General features: G+C 36.1%; 1 protein-coding gene across 1 annotated transcript in view; it reads left to right on the forward strand.

Annotated features, from left to right (window-relative positions):
- LOC113686185 (1-phosphatidylinositol 4,5-bisphosphate phosphodiesterase beta-4) overlaps positions 1–25,032 on the forward strand; it is a 31,064-nt gene that overhangs the window by 1,402 nt on the left and 4,630 nt on the right. Inside the window, exons 4-35 of the mRNA XM_089193357.1 lie at positions 3,263–3,400; positions 4,495–4,574; positions 5,435–5,491; positions 6,004–6,085; positions 6,266–6,366; positions 6,867–7,033; positions 8,079–8,225; positions 8,315–8,378; positions 9,205–9,292; positions 10,106–10,185; positions 10,460–10,544; positions 11,728–11,821; positions 12,087–12,131; positions 12,619–13,724; positions 14,194–14,344; positions 15,539–15,623; positions 16,155–16,227; positions 16,595–16,646; positions 16,887–16,938; positions 17,355–17,457; positions 17,722–17,886; positions 18,566–18,665; positions 19,411–19,515; positions 19,925–20,013; positions 20,911–21,133; positions 21,806–21,855; positions 22,368–22,433; positions 22,787–22,902; positions 23,070–23,145; positions 23,702–23,800; positions 24,346–24,422; positions 24,579–24,680. Coding sequence (XP_089049483.1) covers positions 3,263–3,400; positions 4,495–4,574; positions 5,435–5,491; positions 6,004–6,085; positions 6,266–6,366; positions 6,867–7,033; positions 8,079–8,225; positions 8,315–8,378; positions 9,205–9,292; positions 10,106–10,185; positions 10,460–10,544; positions 11,728–11,821; positions 12,087–12,131; positions 12,619–13,724; positions 14,194–14,344; positions 15,539–15,623; positions 16,155–16,227; positions 16,595–16,646; positions 16,887–16,938; positions 17,355–17,457; positions 17,722–17,886; positions 18,566–18,665; positions 19,411–19,515; positions 19,925–20,013; positions 20,911–21,133; positions 21,806–21,855; positions 22,368–22,433; positions 22,787–22,902; positions 23,070–23,145; positions 23,702–23,800; positions 24,346–24,422; positions 24,579–24,680 — 4,118 coding nt within the window. The remainder of the gene's footprint in view (positions 1–3,262; positions 3,401–4,494; positions 4,575–5,434; positions 5,492–6,003; positions 6,086–6,265; positions 6,367–6,866; positions 7,034–8,078; positions 8,226–8,314; positions 8,379–9,204; positions 9,293–10,105; positions 10,186–10,459; positions 10,545–11,727; positions 11,822–12,086; positions 12,132–12,618; positions 13,725–14,193; positions 14,345–15,538; positions 15,624–16,154; positions 16,228–16,594; positions 16,647–16,886; positions 16,939–17,354; positions 17,458–17,721; positions 17,887–18,565; positions 18,666–19,410; positions 19,516–19,924; positions 20,014–20,910; positions 21,134–21,805; positions 21,856–22,367; positions 22,434–22,786; positions 22,903–23,069; positions 23,146–23,701; positions 23,801–24,345; positions 24,423–24,578; positions 24,681–25,032) is intronic.

Genomic DNA, 25,032 nt, shown 5'->3' on the forward strand with positions numbered 1-25,032 from the left:
GTATTCCATCTGAGCAATGTATTTGGTTCTGTTCGAAATAGTCTCGTTGGATTTAATTTTTTCTGAATTTGATCGTGTAAAAATTCCTGAAATCAAGTTTGCTGTTCCTTTATAATATTCACTTTATTTTGGCAAGCATCGTTCCTCTTTGGTATCGAAGGAATTCAATGGTTGAAGTGCGCATTTCTAACACCTTTGTTTACATTTCAAAAATTCGGAAACCCCGCGAATAAATTTATCTACATTCGTGTTATGGTCCTCCTCCTTATTGGGCTTCTTTAAGAATTCAGTCGGAAGAATTTTCTTTCTTTTTCAAAAAATATTATCTATTGGGAACAGACATAGTTTATTATTGTCCACCGGTGTTTGAATATTGTTTTTCTACTCAGAAAGCGCCATGCTTGAAGATTCGTGAGAGTGCAATTATCAATATACTTGTTTCCGCAACTGAGAGATTTAATTTATCTCGGCGAGGTTAACCACTGGCTTCGTAGCACAAAATTAGGAAATGAGAGTCCAGAGAGGATGAAAAATTCGATCTGTGCGGGCGATATTTGGTTAGTTTTGTTTTCGGTTTTCAGTAGAATTAGTAGTTGTCCTGGCTGATCAACTGAACGAGCGTGCGACTGAGGAAACCTTAAGATCGAAATGAAAGCAAAATGCATTTCTAAGTTGCAGCTGATGTCAACTACGACATAAAGATATAACAATTTTGACGTCTATCGTAAATGGCTGTCAAGTTTGTGTGCAATTCGTGTTTGGATTGAATATTTTTTAGTATCATCAGCAACGTGAAATAACAAAAAGTAAGTTTCAATATCGACCGGTTGAGTATTTTTTTATTATGAATTAAGCAGAGCCGGTGCGTGAATTTTCTTTGGGTAATTAGTTTTAAGGGTGTTTTTTTGTCGCATGAATCACGCACAAGCGGTCAAATAATTTGGAAGAGAAACCAATACCTGCATGTAACATCACTCTGATTGAAGGCGACCGTTTGCAGGTTTAATAAATCGTGAACATTCTGCTTTATAGATAACAAATATCTTCTTAACAGCTGAGTGCATTAGGGTTCCTGACAACTTTGTGTGGGTTTTAATTTAGCCATATTTAGAGGTTGTTTTTTTTGTTTTTTTTTTTTTCGGTGTACGTTTTTCATGAAAAACATTACCTGCGAAAATATTATCGAGTTTGGTAAGAGAGCGTTTGAACTGAAAAATAAATTTAGTCTTCGATATCATCAAATTGAATTATCGGGTTGTAAACAATTTGAGTATCCGTGAATTTAGATGGATTTAAGTTTTTTCTTTATCTGCCATCTTGTAGGCATTTTGAAATACTTCCTCATCCGTACAGTTTGCATGTCACTCACGACTAACTGTGCGGGTTAGATATGCTTTCACGTAACACTTCCAGCCTAAGTTTAGTAACATCTTAATACTACAAAGTTCCTTTTTTGGATCAACTCGTTGAAAATAAATGGCAACCAAAATTTAAAAACATTGTTGGAAAAATTGCTCTGCTTCTTAGTACTAGGTCAAGTATTGGGTTCTGAAAATCTATTCTGAGACAAATTTGCTTCCTGAATTTGTTTAGTACCACAGCGTTTGGGTGCTAGAGATATCAGTGGCATTTTCCCAATATTGCACACGTCTGTACCTTTTTAAATTTAAATTACGTTTTCTTGGTCGAATAGTAGCTGGTTAAATGAAACTCGATACATTTTTAACCAAAAAAAAGAATACTTACTTTGGTGCCTGCACAATAAGTTTTTATGTAGTGTAACATTTAAATTTCAGTTGCTATTTTTGAGAATTATAATTTTCATTTATGACTTATTCAGTTTGGTGAGCAGAGATCCTGCTTTAATTACCAACCTGGTAATTTTCCAGAAGTTATGTCTACCAGACAAATTACAAACTATCCAAAAAGGTAGTCCATGTCATTTTCCCTCGCAAATCAAAACAAATCTGAGAGATATTTTTACTTAAAAGTGATATTTGTGTATCTATTTATTTATTGGCTAAATTTTGATGGCCTGAGCCATTTTTCTTTATTCAGATTCAGAGAAGTTAGGTCTTATACTGGCCTGTTATTATGATATTCTGCATCCCTACATGAAAACCCTACTTAAATCATTTCTTGCAAATGTATGAAATGGCTGGTTGATTTTTTTTGCTATCTCAAACCAAATCTTGTGTCACAGCAAGAAGGCTCACAAGTTTGCTTTGCAGCTTGTGTTTTCCCTTAATGTAAGCATGACAGGTGAAATACATTTTCAAACTGGTAGAGCAATCCTTTACCAGTGAAATTTTCATGAATCCCAAGCAATTTTAGGTGTCAATGAGATGTACTAGAGGCCATGAGCTTTAATGAAAATTCTCGTCATCAATGAAGTTTTAGATAAGGCAAAAATTCAGGTTTTTCATTCCTCTGAGTAAGCTCTAAACATTTTTTGTACTCTTTAATCATTTGATATTATTTAAATCAAACACTGATTTTTTTTTTTACAGATAGGGCTCTTATTTTATTCCAAGTTACCAGATTATGTCATGCTGAAAAAATTTGCACCTGTCTTCGTCTAAATTATCTTCAAAGAGTTTTTGTGGCTCTTTAGAATTGATTGTCCGGTTCGTGATGTCTAAGGTCAAAATCAAGTTTTCATTGTGATGAAAAGTCTTCTTTAATTAAACATTGTTCACATTATGGTCTGTTGTTATGGAAACTTGGAAATCTCAGTAGATTTGTCATGTGTGTCACTTAAAGAAAAAACCAAATCACTAAGTGGGTGATTCGCCACAAAGGCAATGTTTTAAAATTTTAATATTTATTCATGACTTCCAAGGGGCTTTAGATACTGGAAATTAATGCTTTTTTATCAATAATTTATCACAAAGAATTGTGGTAGATGTAACTCATTTCCAAATGATTGTTAAAATTTTATCCTTAATGGATAAGTGTTAGGATAATGACATTTTGCATAAGAATGATTTGCCTACAGAAAAGTTTAAGAGGATGACACCTCCTCATTTATTTGCTATATGTGTTACTGTTCTGCACATATTAATTGAAAGTGTTCAGTTAACTGCTCGAGGCATTGAATTCAGTTTTTTGTTGGTGCCTTGGAGACTTTTCTTTGAACACTCAGATTAAATCTTGAGATGATCTTTTTATATCATCTGAAAATTTAGCATCAATGTTGTGTACAGTACTCTTTTTCTCATAAACATGGCTAAACAAAATTATGTCATTCTCCCTGTTAAAGGATGCCAAATTGAGAGAAACACTGCAAAGTGAAGGAGAGGGATCCTTGGAAGACAGGTCATTTACTGTTGTCTTTGGTCAAAATCTTGTGGATGTCACCTACTTGCATTTAACAGCACCATCATGTAAAATTGCAAAGGTAAGAGTAATGATGTGTTGAAGATGCATATAACCCTTAACACCCTAACACCAGTGTGCATATTCTCCGCACTGTTCTCTATACATCTCTACAGGTGTTGACAAGGAGAATTCGTTTTACAATCAAGAGCTTCTTTAGTTGGTAATCATATCCTTAATTCTTGATTCAGGGGTGATGTTGTGAGGAGAAATTAGATGCTGGTCACTACCAGGGGTTAAAAGGTTGATTCTTTGAGTCTTAGGAGTGATACTTTATCCAGCGAAAAGGTGGTGAAAACTGACTTCACTATCTGGTAGAGGATGCAATCTTTTAAACAACACCAAATGTAATATAATTCAGCTGTAACACTTTAGCCTCTAAGGGTAACCAGCATCTCATTTCTCATAAAATTTCACAGATGAATCAAACATTAGGATCAAGTGCATAAGGGAAATGATTCTTAACAAATCAGCTCTTGATTGTTGAACAAATTCTCCTTACCACTAACAAGGGAAATTTATAGACAACAGTATGGAGAGTATACATGCTGATGCCAGGGTGTCTAGTCAAACCTTAAGACAAAGGGGAGTTAAATCTTTAACTCCCAGACCAAATTTGTAATTCTCCTTACTGTCGACCATACAATTCTTATAATGTTAGTTCAGAGAATTTAGTATTGGATCATCTAATTATCCCCAAATTGATAGTTTTCTTTATTCTCATCACTTGTCTGGTTGATATGGTATTGATATTGTAAGGAGTAATTCAGTCTTGGTCACCCATGGGAGTGAAAGGGTTTATAAGCTTGGTTTCAGTATGAGTGATGAGTTCAAGTTAACCTCTCTCAAGGCTCTGTACTTTGTGTCTGTCACACACTTTCTTCGACTTTTGTTAACATCAAAGTATTTCACTCAGTGGATACTTAAATTATATCTTCTTGTTTCTTTTCTACCTGAAAGTTTATTGATATTGTAAGGAGAAATTCTCTTTTGGTCTCTCATGGGAATGAAAGTGTTAATCATCACAAGAACTCACTAGAAGTTTATTAATTTCTCAGATGTTATTGAAATTAAATTTAAAGGAAAGAGGTTTAATGTTCTTGTTATCATTGCAAGGAATGGATTGATGGACTCCCACCCCTATTACACAACCTCAATATTTGGAATGCCAGTGTCTTGACACAGTTGTTTAAACTGTAAGTAGACCATGCATTAGTTTATTTTGGTAGATCAAGGTGGAATGCATGTATATGCAGTGTGAAATTATAGCTATTTTCGTTATCTTTTCATATGGGATTTTTGCTTTCCCACCTGGCAAATCAACTTCCTCTTTAACATAGTCTGTTGACAATTTAACAGTTGAAAATATGAACCAGAGTGAGTAATGAAAGTGGATAGAGCTTAGACAAGTTGTATATCAGCTGCAACTTCAATTGTTTCCAACATCATTCCTAACTAGTGGGGGCATTATGGGCAGCACCTAGAGGTTTTAGGCAATATACACATACATGACCAACCAATAGTTTTTCCTTTATTGAGAATTTGCCTCTCTCCCTTTCCCCTTTCTGTTCCCTGTGATTTTGTCGATGTAATCAATTCCATTTTACATATGGCTTAGTTGTATAGTTTTGCCAGCGATGGAGGCACTTTCCACTTAAGGGGCTGGCTGTTACCACTGGCAATCCATAGGATATTCCAGAAACCTGAACCACACAAATTGACACAGTTGGTAACAATGTACCTCTTGTTTGGTTTCCCTCTTCAATGGAGTCAGTCACATTTTCATGAATATATCACGCCAATTAAATATAATTTTGACTGGAAGACATTTCACAGTTCACTTTTTGTAATGAAGAAACAATACCTTCCTTGCAGCCATTTGCTCTCAGATCCTTAGGATCACACTTTATGCACTCAAATCAACTTTTCTCTCCTTTTCCCCTTTGTATGCAGTCCATGCTCAATGTTTTTTACCTCAAGTTGTTTAAATACAAATAATGCTCTACTAACTGATGGCTGAATCAGACTAACTTGGTTGTAAATCTTTCATTTGCAGCTATATCAAGCTCACTGTTCACTTGGCAACTCCTTCCAACAAGATTTCTGTAAAGAAGTAAGCTTCCTTAATTAATTATGTGGTCTGATTGTCCAGGTTTAGAGTAGTCCAGAAAAGGACTGTTTTCTGTTAGAGTGACCAACGTTCTTACAACTTGAGTAGAAGTTGTCATTGGACCCTTGTTATAATTACATGTAAGTTTGTAATATACTTTACTAGAGTTGTAGCTAACAAGTTAAGCTTACATTAAGATTGTAAGTTAGTGCTTTACTGAGCATTCGCTGGCCAAGAATCCAGCTGACAACTGTGTTTATCTACCATACAGAAGTATATGACATACGAACCCTGGTTTATATGCATCTCATTATGAAAGAACAGTGAGTTGCAAATGAACCCTGTTAGAAGTAAGAATTTGTGAATTTGGTCTAAATTATGGACATAAATTTTGCAGTACTTCAAGGCACCTCTAGGAAGTTGAAACTTGCTAACTAAATTCAAATTTCTTAATGCAAGACAGACCTCCATTTGCTATGAACTGCTTTTCTTAATCTGTTTACTTTTTTTTTCAGTATCTGCAAGTGCCTGAATGTTGGAAAGTATGAGCAAAGAGTATTTGAAGGACTAGAAGCGATGAAACTTCCCTGTGGGAAGGTAATAATTTAAAAATCAAACTTAACATAGCTTTCTTTTCTACAATTTCATTGAGGAAAAAATGAAACATATTAAAGATGAACCCTTTATTTTTTCTAGAAAGGGGTATTTTTTTTGTCTTGTAAACAAAGTGTTCAAATAAAAAAAAACCATTTTGTTTTATTTTTTCCTATTCAACAGACTGACGAACTTGACTGTTCATCATTTACCTTCGAGCAGTTTTATCAGCTCTACTTGAAAGTTTGTGGCAGGCTTGAAATTGAACAACTGTGCATTAGGTGGTAAGAAAGGAAGAAAACATCAATAAATTGTTTCCATTCTCATTTTGATTGATATTTCATTGGTTATCCTTTATACAAGGTGCCTGTACTGGCATCAGACAATAGTCTGAACATAGCTTTTTGTTGGTACCCAACCAAAATTTAAGCACTGTGGCCAGACATGGGCACTACCTCCTGGGGTGGTACTCAAGTACCTTTGCTGAGCATGGGAACTTGTCTGAACATGTTTCCCTCAGCTCACTTGTCATTTCTCATGCTTCATGCAATGTTTTCACTGAAATGGCAAACACGTATTGCAAACTACAAAAAAGATGCGGGGCACCAAGCCTTCTGCATGAGTGTAAACATACTCATTCCAGGGTGCTGGGGTGTCTGAACAATGTCCATTTTGGTGCTTAGGTGTGGCACCATGGAATGGGAACCCAGTCTGCAATGGGGCATTAGATATCTTTTGAGCCCAAAATGAATAACTGTTAATTGATCATTTCTTTTTCTGTCAGGGGTGGTGGCAAAGCCCCCTACCTTAATGTCAACCAGCTGGTTAACTTCTTGAATCATGAGCAAAGAGATCCTCGACTGAATGAGATACTCTACCCGTATTACAACAGAGAAAAGGCCCTCTCTCTAATATGGAAGTATGAGAAATCTTTGGATAACCTACAAAGAGGTATGGAATAACCCTTGAAAGGAATAAAACAATGAAATACTGCTTTTTAAATTTCTGCTTCCAAATAAGTGATTGATGCAACATTTTTATTAATAAGTTTTCATGCCTATGATCTCATTAGTAATACTCCTTACTGTCTGCCATGCAATTCTTATGATGCTAGTTCTGAGAATTTGGTACTGGATCAACCAGAAAATCCTAAAACTTATATTTTTCTCTATATGTATTCTCATCACCTGTCTGGTTGATATTGTATTGATATTGTAAGGAGAAATTATGTCTTGGTCACTCATGGGTAATTGTGAAGAAGAGCTCCCCAAAAAACCTGTCGGCCGACAGTCTACCGACAGGTTAAGAAAAAAGAAAAATTGTGTTAAAAATGAACAGTTAATGTGACATAACAATCCGTAATGGTGATGTATGACTCGACAGACTTCACCTACTTACCGATCGACGGCAAAGTTGGTAGTATGTAAAGAAACGTTTCTTCCAAAATGTTATCAGATGCGTATAGGATATATCACTTGCGTAATTTACAACACACCAGACAATCTAAGAATCGCATGGGAAGATAATTTAATTGAAAACTCGGCCAAAAACTCTGAAAACCATAAGCTACGTATCAGTACAAACACTTTCGTTCAAATCACTCAACAATGCAACGCGGCCTCTTATGGTATGTTAAGTTTGTATGTATGTATGTATTTGTTGCTGAGAGAAAACATTAAGGTTTGTGTTAACGTTTCACGGACAAGCTACCGACAAGCTACCGACAGGTTACCGACACATTACCAACAGTCGGCCGACAGGTAGCCTATATTTCAGGCTAAACCTGTCGGCCGTCTGTCAGCCGACTGTCGACCGACTGTCGGCCGACAGTCGGCCGACAGATGGCCGTCTGTCAGCCGACAGTTGGTCAACAGGTTTTTTGGGGAGCTCTTCTTCACAATTACCCACTCATGAGAGTTAAAGGGTTAAGGCATTTTATGGTCACCATTTATTATTGTATCTAATCAACGTTTTTTTGTCTGTGTTCTTGTGGTAGATCGCATCACTGTCAATGGACTGACAAGATATCTACTGAGTGACGACAATCTTCTTATGATGCCTAACAGAGTGGAAATTTATCAGGACATGACACAGCCTCTGTCACACTACTTTATTAACTCATCACACAATACCTACCTTGTGGGTAAGCCACATTTTTTATATCTACCTAAAAAGCATCATGCTAACTGGTTGTGAACTGTTTTGCTCAGATCTGTTGTTCTAATGTTCCAGGGCGTCAGTTTGGCGGCAAGTCTTCTGTGGAGATGTACAGGCAATGCCTGCTGGCAGGCTGTCGGTAAGAAGCGTTTTTATTGTTAACCCTTTAACTCCCAGAAGTGATTAACAAGTAACTTCTCCCTAAAATATCCATTCACCATCCAGCAAACAGGTAATGAGAATACTCAAATGAATCGATAGAAGTTGTTATCTGATCTAACACTACATTCTTGTAACTTATTTATAAGGAAATGTGTAGCAGCTAGAAGGGAGAATTAACAATCCAATCTTGAGAGTTAAAGGGTTAAAAGCCTCACAAGAGCAACAGAGAATTGTGGAATTTAAATCCTTCACTATATGTAGTTGACTCACCATCCATAGATTTTTCCCTTTTCTCAAAATTGCTCACTCTGCACACCCTAAAATCAGTTTGTATAAAAAATTATTCTACATACTGCTCTCCAAGGTGCTAACTTTAGGAGACTTCAAGATTTTAGATATATATGAAAATTCATATATTTGCACTGCGGTGGAGAGATGAAATTAAGAGATCCTCGCAGCTAAGAACACTACTGAAACGAGTAATTGTAAATAGGACCTGAAAAAAATTCAGGCCCGTACGGGATTTGAACCCATGACCTCTGCGATACCGGTGCATTTTTTTAAACAATCGCGATCTTCTTTGCTTGGTGATCATTTCCTCTTTTCTCACAACCCTCATGTTTGACAAAAGGGTGATCGCTTAGGGTTAGAAATTAAATGTAAGTAATACTCTTATAGGGGTTACTAAATATTAAAGCTTTGAGTTGTGAGACAACCTACATACACAACTTGCAAGATTGTCTATTTTATTCTTAAATTACATGGAAAATACCAAATGTACCCATTGATTTCTTTCTTTAAAGGTGCATTGAACTGGACTGCTGGGATGGGCCTGGTGATGAGCCCATTATAACACATGGCAAAGCCATGTGTACTAACATCATGTTCAAGGTGAGGTTCCCCCTTAACCTTCTTGACACCCTAACATCAGCATGTATATTCTCTATACTGCTCTTTATATATTACCTAATTGGCAATGACAAGGAGAGTTAAGTTAAAAATCAGGAGCTTTTCAAAAAAGTGATCATTTCTGTTATTCTCATGGGCCTATTGTTTGATTTAGTGGTTATACCTTATTGAGAAGTTAGATACTAGGGTTGAAAGTTTAAACTCCTTAGATCTAAAGAGGAATTTCTTTATCCTGCATGTATCTGTTTCTTTGTAAGCGTGTCTAGAGAATTCTGTGTTACAATGTGTATATCATCAGTATAAGAGCCAACTCCAATTAGTTGACTTTTCTGTTCATTCTCTTAGCCTGTTTCTTGGATAATGTAGTGAAGTTGTAAAGGGAAGTTTTTGATGTCTTATGACCACTTTGGAAAGTTAAAGGTTTAAGAGAACCTTTTAACTCCCAGAGGTGATTAACATAAAACTTCTCCCTACAACATCCATGCATTCTTCAGCAAACAGGTAATGAGAATATTCAAACTTATCAGGTAGAAGCTGCTATCTTGATCTAGCACCAAGTTCCCATAACTAATTTACAAGGAAATGTCTAACAACTGCAGGGGAGAATTAATAATCAGATCTTGGGAGTTAAAAGGTTAAAGCACTGAGGAGAAGTGGAGCACTGTAAGATATTCCCAATGGCAGCTTAGAATTTTAAAATAGTGAAATGGTAATGACTAATAAATTGTAACATTATGGTGAAATGTCATTCACTACCAGTAATTAACATAATTCTTTCGTTGATTTATTGTGCAGGATGTGATAGAAGCAATTCGTGACTCAGCATTTGTGACATCTGAGTACCCAGTGATACTATCCTTTGAGAATCACTGCAGGTATTTAAGCTGATTATACTATAGTTATTTAAACATTTATTTAAGTAATTTTCTTGAAATCAAAGGCATTTTTCACTAATCCATCATTTTTGCTAGCTAGTGTATTTGATAATCACATATTAATTTTAATTCAATGAAAGTAAATAATAGTGTTATTTCTCCAATTCTTTTGAGTTGTTATTGGTTAATGTAGCATTTAGTTGTTACTGACAGTAACTCATGTTTGGTTCTGAATGGGTAATTGTTTTATTCAAGTTTTTCTGTTTTGTTTTAGCAAATCCCAACAACACAGGATGGCTAGTTACTGTACTGATATCTTTGGAGATATGCTATTGAAATTTCCTTTGGAAAGTCATCCAGTAAGTAATTTAGTACCCTTTTGCTCCCAAGATTTCAGATTGAAGTAATTCTCTTTACTGTCTGCTATATAATTCTGGTGATGTTAGTTTGAAGAATTTGGTACTTGATAAACTAATGATTCTTCAGTTGATATTTCTTGTGATTCTCATGTATTGTCTGCTTGATATTGTATTGGTGCAATGAGGAGAAATTCTGTCTTGGTATAGTCAAAGGGTTGACTATTTTAAATTTGTTGCCTTGTTTGTGATAAAGGAAAAAACTGCTGTTGACACACTGTAAACTGAAAAAAGTTCAAATAATTTGGGACAATGGCGATAGTGATAATGATAATGATAATGATACTGATGATGAAATTAGGAGATCCTCGCAGCTAAGAACACTACTGAAACGAGTAGTTGTAAATAGGACCTGAAAAAAATTCAGGCCCGTACGGACCTGCACCGGTATCGCAGAGGTCATGGGTTCATATCCCGTACGGGCCTGAATAATTTTTTTTCAGGTCCTATTTACAACTACTCATTTCAGTAGTGTTCTTAGCTGCGAGGATCTCCTAATTTCATCTCTCCACCGCAGTGCAAATATGTGAATTTTCATATATCTAAAATCTTGATACTGATGATATTTGTAAAGAGCAATATTTAATGGAGTGTCAAATGCAATCTTGGATTGCTTAGTTTTTCCTCTACGCTGTCATATGATTGGTCCAGAAAACTTGTGGTACTTTCTTTACCCTTCAACTCCCAAGATCATCTGGTTACTTCTCCCCTCTAGCTGCTACATATTTCCGTGAAAAATCAGCAACAAGAATTTGGTGTTAAATCAGGATAATGACTCGTACCTGATAAGTTTGAATATTCTCATTACCTGTTTTCCAGTCATGTGTTTGGATAATTTAGGAAGAAGTTTCATGTTAATCACTTCTGGGAGTTGAAGGGTTAACCAATCAATTCATAACTAAAACCAATCACAATTTGCTCACCTGCATTGTTTCATGCTTCAGGCAGTTTGCTTGTTTTTACTTTGAGTTATCGTTAGCTCTTTAACATGTTTTCCTTCCTCAATAGCCTGTCTTGATTGATATGGTTTTGGTTTTATGACACACACAACTGAAGATTGCTCCATTGCTATTATATGATTAATTATTAACTTCTTGGCTTTTTTATTTTTTTGTTTTCTCCTCAGATTGAAGAAGGTAGACCACTTCCATCACCGAGCCATCTCAAAAGAAAAATAATCATCAAGAACAAGAAACTCAAACCAGAACAAGAAATGGAAGGTGAAAAAATAATCCTTTTTAGTTACATCTCCTACTGAGGGGAGAAGAATTATTTTCTTCTTTATTTTGATAAATATAAATATTTTAACTTGTTCTTCAGTAGACCTAATAAATTGAGCTACTGAATTTCTTTTTTATTTCAATTTTTACCGATCTACAGCATCTTAGCATGGGAAAAAAAAGAAATACAATGGTGCAAGGCTTCAATCAAATATTCTATTGATTATTATGTCAAATGTTGACTCTGCTCTTTTTTTCCCTTTAGATTTCAGTGAATTGCTTAGCGATTATGAACCTACTGACTCTTCAGGTAATATGGTGGTCAGATTCGCACAGAAATAAAATATTTATAAGTTTAAAATAGGGTTATTAATTTGACTATCATTCAGATGTTAGGTAATGACAATGTGGGTGATAACTGCATACAAGATGTAAGAACTGGAAAAAATCCAAGAACTTACATTGAGCTAGGGAGGCATTCAGTTTTGTTGGGATTACCTATTTTGGCCTTCCATTATATTGTTGGCCATAACATCTGACTGCTAGGAAAAGGTTGCTAATCAAAGTGAGGTTTTGCTGAAAACCTATTCTTGTTCATGAATGATCACCATTTGAGAGCAGAATGAAAAAAAAAAGATTGATGATTGAGTTATTTCTTGAAGACTGGTCAGCCACCTCTGGTAACTAGCATTGAAATACTGGCAGTTAGCATTTATTCTTTGGTTCCATTGCCAACCAGCTGGTCTCAATTTCAGACGCTGATAGTTATTTATTTCCATGTTGATATTCTTATTCAGGTTACCGTGCAGGAAGCATTAAGGAAACTGCAATTATTGATGATGAAATTGAAGAGGAGGATGAGGTGCCGGAAAGTGATGATGATGATGATGATGATGATGATGATGCTTGTGACCGATCTGTAAGCTGCGAGGAGTTTGATAAAATTATGGCATACAGTGATAAAATTTGCAACGACCTTTTACGAGAATCTACATCAACTGCGGCAGAAGAATCATCTGATGACAAGTCTGGGACCCTTGATAACATTTCTCAGTTTAGCTCGGAGTCAGATTCAGTGTCAGAGTACTCAAACTTTCTTCTTTCCAGGATTCTTAATGATGCAGGCTTAAATGGTGTATCTAAGGATCTGGACAATACCTTTGTCATGTCAAGGAATAGTAGGAACTTTCTCGAAATGCAAGGAATTGAGTCAGTAGCAGACAGTAGTTCAGAAAGTAGTTCAAGATCGTCAAGAACTAATGAAGAAGGAATACCTTCAGCAAACCGCGTTTCAGGGATCTCTCTGGCTTCAACTTTGAGTGCAACTTCAGATGGTTCCACTGACAGTGAAAGTCTTTCTGTAACGCCAACTGTGACTGTGACAGACAGCGGGGAGACACTTTACAAGTTTCCATCTACCAAAGAAGAAAGTAACACACCTGATGTTGTTCATAAACCATACCGTAGTAATGGCGGGCTTGAGTCTATTAGAGAAGTTTCTGATTCTACCGAAAATGACAATCACAAAGGTGCTGATGATTCCGATGAAAGTTCCTTAAAATCAGAGGGAAGGAAGGTTGATTCAGAGCCTGAAGAAAATGATCAAAAAAATGGGAAAATTTCATCCATAATTCAGTGCAATGGCAAGGTAGATTCTAAAAGAACTCACCCTTCAGTACAAGGAACGAATTCTGGATCATCATCCTCAAGAGGCAGCAAAGACTATTCTTATGATCCAAAATTCTTTTGCGGAAGGAAAGAGAGTAATGCAAGCACACAAAGTGTGGATTCAAATTTGGAGGATGACGAAGAGCGAGATGTCATCAGTGAATTTAAGAAACGAGAGGAGAAACTTGCCAGCTTTGGAAGTTCACTGAGACTTAATATGGTTGGGGGCAAGAAGGTGGGTATGGATAGTGATTCAAAGTATTTTGATAGAGCTCCAACCTTTGATCAAAACTGTAACAAAATTCATGCACTTGATTTGCTCTCAGCAGCCTGATTTGAGTTCTTACAGGACAATATATTTGTCATGTTCGTAATAGGACTGTGTAATAGGACAGTTTAGGTGATAAGCTGAATTATACAATCATGCGGTTTGATTGGTTCTTACTTATGATCTATTGGAGGACAGATGCAAAGATGACATCACCATAAACAAAATATTGTTTTTTTCTATCATATAAAACAAATAGATTCTATGTTGCCGTGGGTCTGTACCCCAATAGATTACAGAAGACATCATGATGTAAAAAGAAGATTAGCAACACATTTAGCCGCAACTCATATACCACTTTTTTGTTCTTCTAACATTTGACTTCTACAATCTAATCTCTTTTTTTGACTAACCATACTTTGAAATTTTTGTAAAGACATCAAGGGCAGCCAGTCTCACTCCCGAAGACTTGGAATGCTTAGCACAAATGACTACCACTTCAACCACTGGAAGCATTCATCCCTTCTTGTCATCATTGGTCAATTACATTCATCCAGTACCATTTACTGGATTTGATGAAGCAGAAAGTAGGTTGAGACATGTTACTGTCTAGTTGTTAGTGTAAATAGAAACCAAAAAGATGGTAAATTTTAAGCTCTGTCATCCCGTTCATTTTTTATGGATAAATAAAAAGAAAGATATCTGACTCATTTTGCACTCCAGTGCTCTGCCATTGATCTATAGAGAACTCTTTGACGAAAGAAGTGCACCAGTTACATGATGAATCATTTACTGACTAAGTAAGCTAGGGCAAGACTGGAAAAAAATTGGCTCTTGGTGCTCAAGTCAAATATCTTTCTACAGGACTCTCCCGCTTAGTCACACACCCTCAGTAATCCAAAACAGGGGTTTACCCATGGCTTTACTTTAATCTTCAGTGTTAAACCCACCTCTGATGAACTTCACTAGGTGATACAGTGTCGACATAAATTAGAGAAGAAAATGTGTTTGTTAGTATTATTTGTGCAGTGTAAGGTAGCTTCTTGCTGAAGAAATCAGGTTATTAATTTTTGAGCACTTGACTAGAAAGCCAGCTGAGTCAGGTTGTTTTACCCTTTAAAACCTAACAGGCAAGGAGAATTTATTTAACAGTTAAGAGCTCCGACCTTTGGTTGGTGATCATCTCCTCCATTCTCATGGTTTTTGTGTTTGATTCAGGGGTGATATTGTAAGGAGAAATTAGATGCTAGTCACTCTCAAGGGCTGAAGGGTTTTGAAGAAATGTAAAATGGTTTCCATGTTTACATAGCCTGATGTAAACACGTGGGATGTTGGGAGAACACGAGATAAGCGTAGGAAACCATGACATGAAGCAGAGTGATTTCCAGCTTATCTCGTGTTCTCCCAACCTCCCAAGTGTTTACATCAGGCTATGTAAACATGGAAACCATTTTTCAATTCTTTTATAAAATAACTAATGAAAGAGTAACGAAAACCATGTTTACATATGCTCATGTAAAATAGTTTTATGGCCAATCAGAGCGTGTGTACTATTTGAATTATTTTATAAAAACATTTCATTCATATTTAGAAGTTTGAACTGTCTTTGTAATTTTTTCAGTTTGTCCTTGTCTTGAGGCATTAGACACAGCAAATAGTCAATCCTGATATTTGGCCCCTCACATTAAAAAATTATTCCAGACCAGCCGCTAACCACCCAGTAATTGCAGGTGGTCAATTACTAGATGATTTTGTTTACTTCTTACCCTCTTTTCTTGCAGAAAAGAACTTGTCTCATCACATCTCATCATTTAACGAGTCTACTGGGTTTGGTTTACTGAAAGCAAGTCCAGTAGAATTTGTCAGGTATCCTTTTGTTCGGAGACATTAGTTTGTGTGTGGAACTATTTTCTGTAGAACAGCAACTATGTTGTTAGAGCCTCCCCCTTTATTTTTTTATGAATTTCCTTGCTTAATTTTTGTTGTCATACCCCCTTTTATTTACTCACTGAAATAATTTTTCAAACCTTTTTCCTAACATCTTAATGTGATGTAAGTTCTTGTGACGTATTGTAGTGTTGTTATTGTGCAACAATAAAAATTAAACATTAAAAATAACAGTAATTATAGTAACGATAATAATTTGGGAAAAAATTATAATTTGGAAAAACAAAATTGTTGTCAAAAAACATAGACCAGTTTGCATCTTGGTAAATAAAACTGAAAGATGAACAAATTTAAAACAAATGATAAAAGTGATCTTTATCCAATGTAATAGTGGTCTGAAAACTGTTGGGTGATGTTTATTTTTGCCATTTTTATTCTGAGATTTTATGCTTACTGGAAATGTTTGCTAATTGAGTAAAAACAGTTGACTGTTCTTGACTTTTTATGAAGATATAACAAACGTCAGTTGTCAAGGATCTACCCAAGGGGGAGTAGGGTGGAATCAAGCAACTACATGCCACAGGTAAAGTGAGTTTGGTTTTTGGAATGGCAAATCTGATTAAGTTTTGTACTTAGGGAAATATTAATTTGGGGTGTTTTATTACAAAGCTTAGTAAGAATAAATAAACTAGAAACCCAAATATGCAACCTATTTTCTAGAGAACTAGGTTCTGACAGTCACAGTTGTCAAAAAGATTTTGTAAACGGAACTGTTTTCCATGTACTGAGTAGGCCGTACAAGAGGTCTTGTGGTGTAAAGACTTCTGTGGTATACAATTGCATTTTATGCCCTTGTTTTGTTTTCTCTGCCTTTTCTGCCATCTTGCTATTAAAATATAATTTGCGGAAGTTGAATATATAATTGTCTCACTTTTTACAATCCTTTTCAGGTGTTCTGGAATGTCGGCTGCCAAATGGTCTCTCTCAACTTTCAAACATCAGGTATCATTAGAAGCAACAGTTACTAATTAAAGCAATTTCTTTTTATTTGCATCATGTTTTCATTTGAAATTTATTTGTAGTATTGGAATTGCACTTGGTTACTTGGGGAGAGCAAGCACTTTGTACAAAAGGCCATTTTCTCCTTTTTAGTAAGGCTTATTCTACAAGATCATTTTGTAAAAGTACTTCATATGCTTGAACTTATGAGTTTGAATGCTTTTCCATTTTTTGTCAACACAGACTTAGCCTTTCAACTGAATGATGGTAAATTTGAATACAACAAAAGATGCGGGTATGGCATTAAACTTTATTGTGTGTATGGTTGTGGACATCTAGTCTATGTGTAAATGGGTACTGCTCCATTGTCAGTCAGCAAAACCTAACAAAATGTGATTTCGAGGAGTGAAAGTAAACCCAGAAGCTCACAAATTGTAAATTGGAATAAGTGTGGGCAGGCATGGGGACATTAGGCTTGTTAAGATTTTTAATTCTCATAATTGCTACAACTACAATCTGCCATCATCCACACTTTGCAGCCATCACCATGTCATTAAGTTAGCACTCATCCCTAGAGGAAAAACTTCCCATCATAAAGCATAATTATATGAATGCTCACAATATATTGCTATTATTAAGAGTTGATTGGCTTCTCCAACTTCAATGATACACCAAGTTTGAGTCACACAATTGTTTTCTGGTACTCTGTAGGTATCTTCTCAAACCTGATCTCATGAGACGGTCTGACAGGCAGTTTGATCCATTCACTGAATCAGTCATTGATGGAATGGTGGCTGCTTCAGTTGTTGTTAAGGTATTTATCATGAGGGGTAATGTTTAGGGTGATTTGGGTTGGGGGGGGGGTGCCACAATGATGAACTTAATCTGTGGATAAAGTATACTCAGCCTTTGAACAAATGATGCCTGAAGGGTAACTTGACATGAACCAACATCCCTTAGAGGTAAATAAATAAGCACCACAGGATATCCAAGCTTTTTCATGCTTCAGACATTAGGTGAGCTTTAGTGGCACTTCAATAATTAAAAACATTTCTGATATTACATGGTACCTTTTTAGGTGATATCAGGGCAGTTCTTGTCAGATAAGAGGATAAGCACATGTGTTGAAGTGGATATGTATGGCCTTCCTACTGATACACTGCGGAAGAAGTACAAGACAAAATTTGTACCAAACAATGGCATGGATCCAGTTTATGAAGAGGATTCATTTGAATTCAGACGGGTAAAATAATCGCAGTTGTGTATGAAAGAAATTTGGATCATCTTTCAGTGGTTCCCTCAGAAAGGGGAGGTCTTTAAATGAAGGCAGTTATTACAAAGGTTATACAGAGGAACACTTTTTCATGGAACATCCTTGACACCAGGAAAAGTGTCCCCTTTTTGGTGATTTCCCTGCATGAAGATAATAGATACTAGGCTGTGGTGTAGAATGTTATGGTGGCATCCTTGGGACCCCTGTGAATAGATGTTCCTTTTCAAGAAGATAACAGATACAAAGGTTATCTGATACAACAGTCATTCAGGGGCCACTCCTGGGACTAGTAAAGGTCTCCTCTGATTGGAAGTGCCCAGGAAATGGAAGTAACAGATACACAGGTTACACAATAGAACCCGGATACAGGGCCACATTGGGACAGTAGATAGCACCCTTTGAGTATAGTACCTGGGTAATCCAAGTCTGTTGTACTTCTTTCCTTTTGTTCAACAATAAGGGTACAAATGAATACAAAAAAGATCTTTGCTGTAATGAACACTACTTATTGTAAGCAGTAGTGAAAATAAGTCCTGAAAAAGAATTCAGGCCTGTATAGGATTTGGAAACAATACAATTTTGAAATCATTCTACATTATAAGTTGATATGATGGTTTCAATTGACTATCAATTTGGTTTTTTGCTGTAGGTTGTATTTCCAGAACTTGCACTTTTGAGATTCGGCGTTGTAGATGACAACGATAAACTGATTGCCCAAAGGGTTATTCCATTAGATGGTTTACAGTCAGGTAAGAGCTTTGTGTCATTAGGCCAGTAGTAGGGAAGATTCAGTCTGGTGGTTGATGTGATCTTTTTGTTAAGTAAAATGAATCAAGGCAGTAGGTTTCTAAAGATACTGTGGTGCTGGGTCAGTGGGGGAGTATAAAACAAGATATTTCAGTGGTACCAACCGAGTTGATATCTTAGTTGGTCATCCTAAAGAGTTTCAAAGCTGACATTTCGACATCAGCCTTTCGTTAGAGTGAATGGCAAAGGGCTAAAGCTCGAAACATCAGCTTTGAAGCTCTTTACAATGACCAATTAAGATATCAACTCAGCTTATATCAAACCCCCACCTCCAGTTAAAATTTATTCCAGTTTCTTTAGAATGAGGCATTTGGGAGTATCACTACTTTCACCCAGCCCCCCCACAATAGGATGCTAGTCCATCACAATATTACCCTCCTGCATTTCATCAGGCTTCCCAGGCAATTGCTGGCACCTATTTATACTCCTGGGTGGAGAGAGACACTGTATAAGAGAAGTGTTTTTCCCTAGAACACAACAGTTTGACTTGACCGGTTGTGGCACTCAGATAACTTGACCAGGGGTCCAGCATAGTAACCATTAGGCCAATTAACCCTTTAACTTTGATCTGTTCAATTGCTTGAGTCACAAATCAGTTTGAAATCATGTTTGGGAAACCATTAGTAAAACTTTTCAGTGTTTGCTATGTTCAATTATACTCACAGCTATTTTACTTTTTTCTGGTAGGATTTCGCCACATTTCCTTGAGAACAGAGAACAACATGCCATTACCATTAGCAACATTGTTTTGTCAAATTTCCCTCAAGACATACATTCCTGAGAGATATACAGGTTTGTTATCAACCCTTGAACCCTAAGAGTGACTAATATCTAATTTCTCTTTACAATATCACCACTGAATCATGCAGTAAGGTTATGAGAAAGATGAAAATTATCAGCAGCTAAAGAAGCTGTTGACTGTTACACAAATTCTCCTTGTCCGCATAGGGAATGTATAGGGAATAGTACGAAGAATACCTCTTAATTATTGATGTTAGGTTTTTAATCAGGTAGTGTTAGCTATGCTTTGTGTGGGTTGCATTGTACCATTGTCTCAGACTGTCAATTGCACAAGGAAGCTATGAAAATTGTACCTGTAAGTGATCTCTGACTAAATTTTGTGAAAAGTTATGTGTTCTCCTGTTTGCAGTCCTAGTAATTCAAAGGCCTTCTCATGTTTGAATTTTTGTACCAACAATAGCCATAGTTGATGAACTATCAGAGCCAATAAAGTACCAGTCTGCCGTGGACAAGAGAGCTGCTCAAATGGTTGTGTTTGGCATTGATGAGGTAACGTTTTCATTGCTTGTCCAAATACTTTCTGCTGTAGCTGCCACAAGCAATGGGCAGATGATAAGCACCTTTAACCCCGAAGAGTTACTTGCATCTAATTTCTTTTAACAATATCATCTATGAATCAAACATTTTAAAGCTCACTAGAACAAAAGAAATGATCACCAAGTAGAGGAACTCTTGATTGTTGAACAAATTCTCCTTGTTAGCACCTTCAGAAATGTATAGAGAACTGTATGGAGAATATGAATATTGATGTTAAGATGTAAAGAGTTAAACTTGATAAAGGAAAATGTAAGGTTTATCCTTATTTATCCCAATTATCTGTGAACTCACCCTCCTCAAAAATGACCACAGATTTCATATACAAATTTTTTTCAAAAATCTTGCATCAAATCAAGGAAGTATTCCTAGGTTGAAAAATTCCTTAAATCCCTCTACTTGTGGGCCGTGCATTAGCTTTACTAGGAGGATTTGCATGCTGGGACATCAACAGCAATGTTAGTATTTGCTGATAGAATAAGGACAATATTTTACCCTTTCACTTCTGAGGTTCAAGTCATCCTTTTCCTCAGTGCATGCTGTAAGATTTCTGTTTGTGCATGGAAGGTGAATCAATGCAATAAGCTTATATCCTCCAGTTCATGACTTGATTTATTCTAACTTGTTACCCTGTGTATCCATAATATGCTGATAATGTAAGGAGAAAGTATGTCTTGATCACTCCTTAGAGTAAGGGGGGTGGGGCAGGGAATTGTAAAAAAAAAAGTAATTTTTTGCTTTCTAACAAGTTATATAAATCTTTGTGTTTGTTAATATCATCCTGAACTGTATCTGGATTTTGTTTGTTGTAATTGATAATAATTTAAGGTATTTTCATATATTTATCTGCAGGATGAAGACCCCCACAGTAATTTTGCCTCATTTTTAAAGTTTTCGCCTTCATCTAATTCCTTATCAAGAATAAAGAATGCGGCTTCCTTGACTTCCATCACTACTACTGGTGGAATTTCACCTGCTCCAGCTCGACCTCGGGAATCTGTTGTGACACTGAATTATGGTGGTGCAAGATCCTCATCAGAACTTACCCTTATTGAGAGTAATGTTCCAAAGAAACGTAAGTTAATAAGTCTCAGGTATTTCTGCTAGACTACCTAAACTTGCTGTTTCAGCAAAACTATCCTCTAACTGGTTTTCATTATGGTACCACGGATAGTTTCTCAGTGCCCACAAGGCACCAGAGAATGTGGATTTTAGCGTATATTATCTAAAGTACACCAGCAAAATCCTGATGGACTGAAATAATTTTGTTCATTCAGACCTGGAGAATGTTTCCCATGTTTCTTTATGCCATTGGCAAGCAACCATGTATCTTGATGGAAACCCTGTGATCTTGAAATAGTTAAATCTCTTTTAAAAAAAATAAAATATGGTAAGGAAGAAAAAGCTTAACCCTTTAATTTCCACGAGTGACCAAAACAGAATTTCTCCTTACAATATCAATACAATATCAAGCAGACAAGAGATGAGAATAAAGAAATAGTAATATCAATGAGGGATTATTAGTTGATCCAATACCAAATTCTCCAAATTTACAACACAAGACCTATATAGCAGACAGTAAGGAGAAGTATTAAAGTGATCTTGGGAGTTAAAGGGTTAAGGAAGCAGAACTAGGATGTGTGGCAAAAGTTTGGTTAGATTGCAGCTACAGATCTGAAGCTTGCCGTGGCCGTTGAATCATGTAGTCTTTCTTTCTTTCTCGCTTTTTTTCTCATTTTTGATGCAGATGACTTTAAGTTTTCCCCAGTAATTGTTGAAGAACTGAAAAAGGACAAGGTAACTATTGCTGACTCTTGCTTGATCTTTGTTAAAATTTTCTAAAACATGCAAAGGAGTTAGCTTAATGATCCAAGTTAAGGGCTTGAATACAGGATAACTGTCAGAGTTCTTTTGGATGAGGTGAAGATGGGTATTTTTGAGAATATAGGTGGCTTAAATCTTGATTCACTAAATTGTCTTTGTGGCAGTATCTTTAATTGATGACTGATTTAGCTTGTAAAGCTCTGCTGAGCAATGTTGACAGCAAAGCCCTTAGACCCTATGACTTTTATACAAGCAGCCCAGCAAGTCAGGCATTCTGAATCCAGCCTTTGGATTTTAAGTTTTAAATAAAATCCAATAAAGTCTGCAAAAATTTGGTAAATTATTTTATGACATTTGGAATAATAGCAAATTCCAAACTATGTATCTCCACAAGGTCTAACAAGTTCAGGAGAAACAGTTAATGGATGCTCTGATATTTGATATGCATGTATAATGATGGGTTTGTGCTTTTTATAACTTTCTAGACATTTCTCAAGGTTTTCAAAAGACATCAAAAGGAAAATGAAACTCTTGCAAAAAAATACACCAAGGTGAGTGACAAACAACCTGTTGGAAAAAAAAGTGAAAAGAAACTTTTTAAAAGCGTGAAAAAATGTACCCTGGCTGGTTCTTCAATCTTTGTTATAAATGGTTGCTGCATGGATTGACTTATTCAATGTTATTTGAGCCAGAGAAACGACAAGTGGCAAAGAGGTGGACTTAAAAGCAGATGATTAATTGGGTGAGGGGGGACCATTTGTGTGGACATGTAGACAAATGCTTAATTATTTGGAAATTTTTGAGGAATTAGGAAAGATTGTTTTGGGTGAAAGTAAGGCATTGAATAAGAGAAAGCTAAAGGGGATTGGTGATGGTGATGATAAATTAACTTCTTACCTTGTAGGAGCGTACAGCTATGCAAAGGATTCACACAGGAGAACTTGAAAAGCTCATAACAAACTATGAAAAGATTAAAGTGACTGCCATAAAAACACATGAGCGAGCACTCAAACGATGTGGGTAAGTAATATCGATGTGGGTAAATAAGTAAGGAAGCAACGTTATACTGAATAGTGGTGCATAGAAAACTACATATCTTCTTTTAAACAGCTTTTAAAATTGTGTACGTTTTAAATTTATCACTACAATTATTATTATTATTATTATTATTATTATTATTTTTGCAGAGAAGAAAGGTCAGAAGAGCTAAGAAGAGTTCATGAGAACAAGATGCTTTATCTGAACAAGACTCAAACTGACATGGTAAAGGAAATACTTGATATTGATAAGTTATTAGATAACAGTCATGGATACAAACCTGATTAATAATTATAGGTTGTTAGAAACATCTAAGTCAAGGGCGGTGCATTAATAAGAGAAAACTGAAGTGTGACAGCACTAGACTATAAACTAGGATGGACAGATAGTGGGATAAATAGACAGAAAGACATATTGCAACAGACAGACACACAGACTGACTGACACACTGACAGACACACTGACAGACATACAGACTGACAGACAGACAGATGACAGACACAGAGATAGAGACAGGCAGACAGGAAGGCAGCTAGACAGACAGATAGAGAGTTAGATAGACAGACAGAAAGATAGACAGACAGACTGAAATCTGATGAGACTGTTTTATCTGTGAATGAATGTATAGGCTGACCAACCTGCTTACCTGTAGAGCTACACTAAATAATGGTATCAAATAGAATCTGTACTAAGTGAAGACCATAAACAAACAAAGGTGTTTTTTCATAGTATCGTTATGACAGTGAACAGAATCATGATGTTTATTATTAATAACTTTCAGGCAAAGCAAAAATTAACTGCCCAGACAGAGGAGTGGATAAACATGATTAACCGACAAGTTGAGGAAGAGATTGCCCTCTATGAACCACAAGCAGATATGGTACGAATAATTTGCTTTTGAAGCTTTTCTTGATGAGTCGTCACATCATATCATTCCAGAGAACAGTTCTGAAATCCTTCAACCAATTTCTAATTACCAAAATGTAATTACAGCAAAATATCTCAAGAAGTGATGTTGTATTCAACTTGTATAATGGCATATGCATGAAAAATTAGCACCTTTAATCAATTCTAAGACCCAATGGCAAACCAGTCATAGTTTGGGAGCCCAGTTTTTTTTCCACTCACCCCTCCTTCCTACCTCTCTTGCCTCAGCTGGGGGGCGGGGGGGAGTAGTTAGTGGGAGTGGCAACCATCGATTGAAACCCTCATATGGATGATTTCAATGCTATTACCACACAAGGAGGGATGGGTCATGAACCCAATACTCTCCTGTCAGTTTGAGCTATTTGCATGAACCAGTTGAATATTTTAAGAGTGTGGAACAACTGAATCATCAATATTACATTTATTTCTTTCCCACAACTGCAGTGAAGTTAAGTTTTAATCTTTTCCAGAGAAAATTAAATTAAATTATTTTTACAGCAACTTGAGACATTGAAGAAAGTGATGGATTCTGTCCATGAAACTCAAGTAAAAGAAGTTATGGCAAGACACGAAAAGTAGGTATTTGTAGAATTTTTAAAACTTTCATCAAACAAAGGCACAGAAATACATATTGTCATATCAACATCTGACTGGAATTTGTGAGGGAACTTCCTTTAAAGGTGCATATCTTAAGTTTTGTTTTTTTTTGTATGTTTGTTTTCTGTTTATAGGGAAAACAGTGAGATAACAAAGAAACAGACAAAGCAGTCAATGGAATCTGCCAAAGCCCTGGCACAGGACAAAAATATCCAATCTAAAGAGGAAAGGGACAGGTATTAGTATGATTAATTTTCCTTTAGTTATTATCAAACCAGGCTGCTATTAAGGGTGGGAGACATATTGATTATTATAGTAACATTGAGCTTATATTATAATAAATTTTCATCGACCACTCCCCTAATGTGGCTTTCCAGGGCCAATTTCGGGGTTGCCGACAAAATTCACTGGATGAAAAGTAGTGATTGTCAGCTGGATTTGGCCAGAAATCACTTAATAAAACACAACAGGCACTTAAATCACTTGGTAAAGCACAGCGGGCACTTCAGGTTACATACTTACGATGGTAGGATATGGAGTGCTATCTTTGAACTACCTCAATTAAAATTTCTCAAGGCAGTCTAATTA

This window comes from Pocillopora damicornis, chromosome 14, assembly GCF_964200805.1.
Source record: "Pocillopora damicornis chromosome 14, jaPocDami1.2, whole genome shotgun sequence".
NCBI classification, from domain to species: Eukaryota; Metazoa; Cnidaria; class Anthozoa; order Scleractinia; family Pocilloporidae; genus Pocillopora; species Pocillopora damicornis.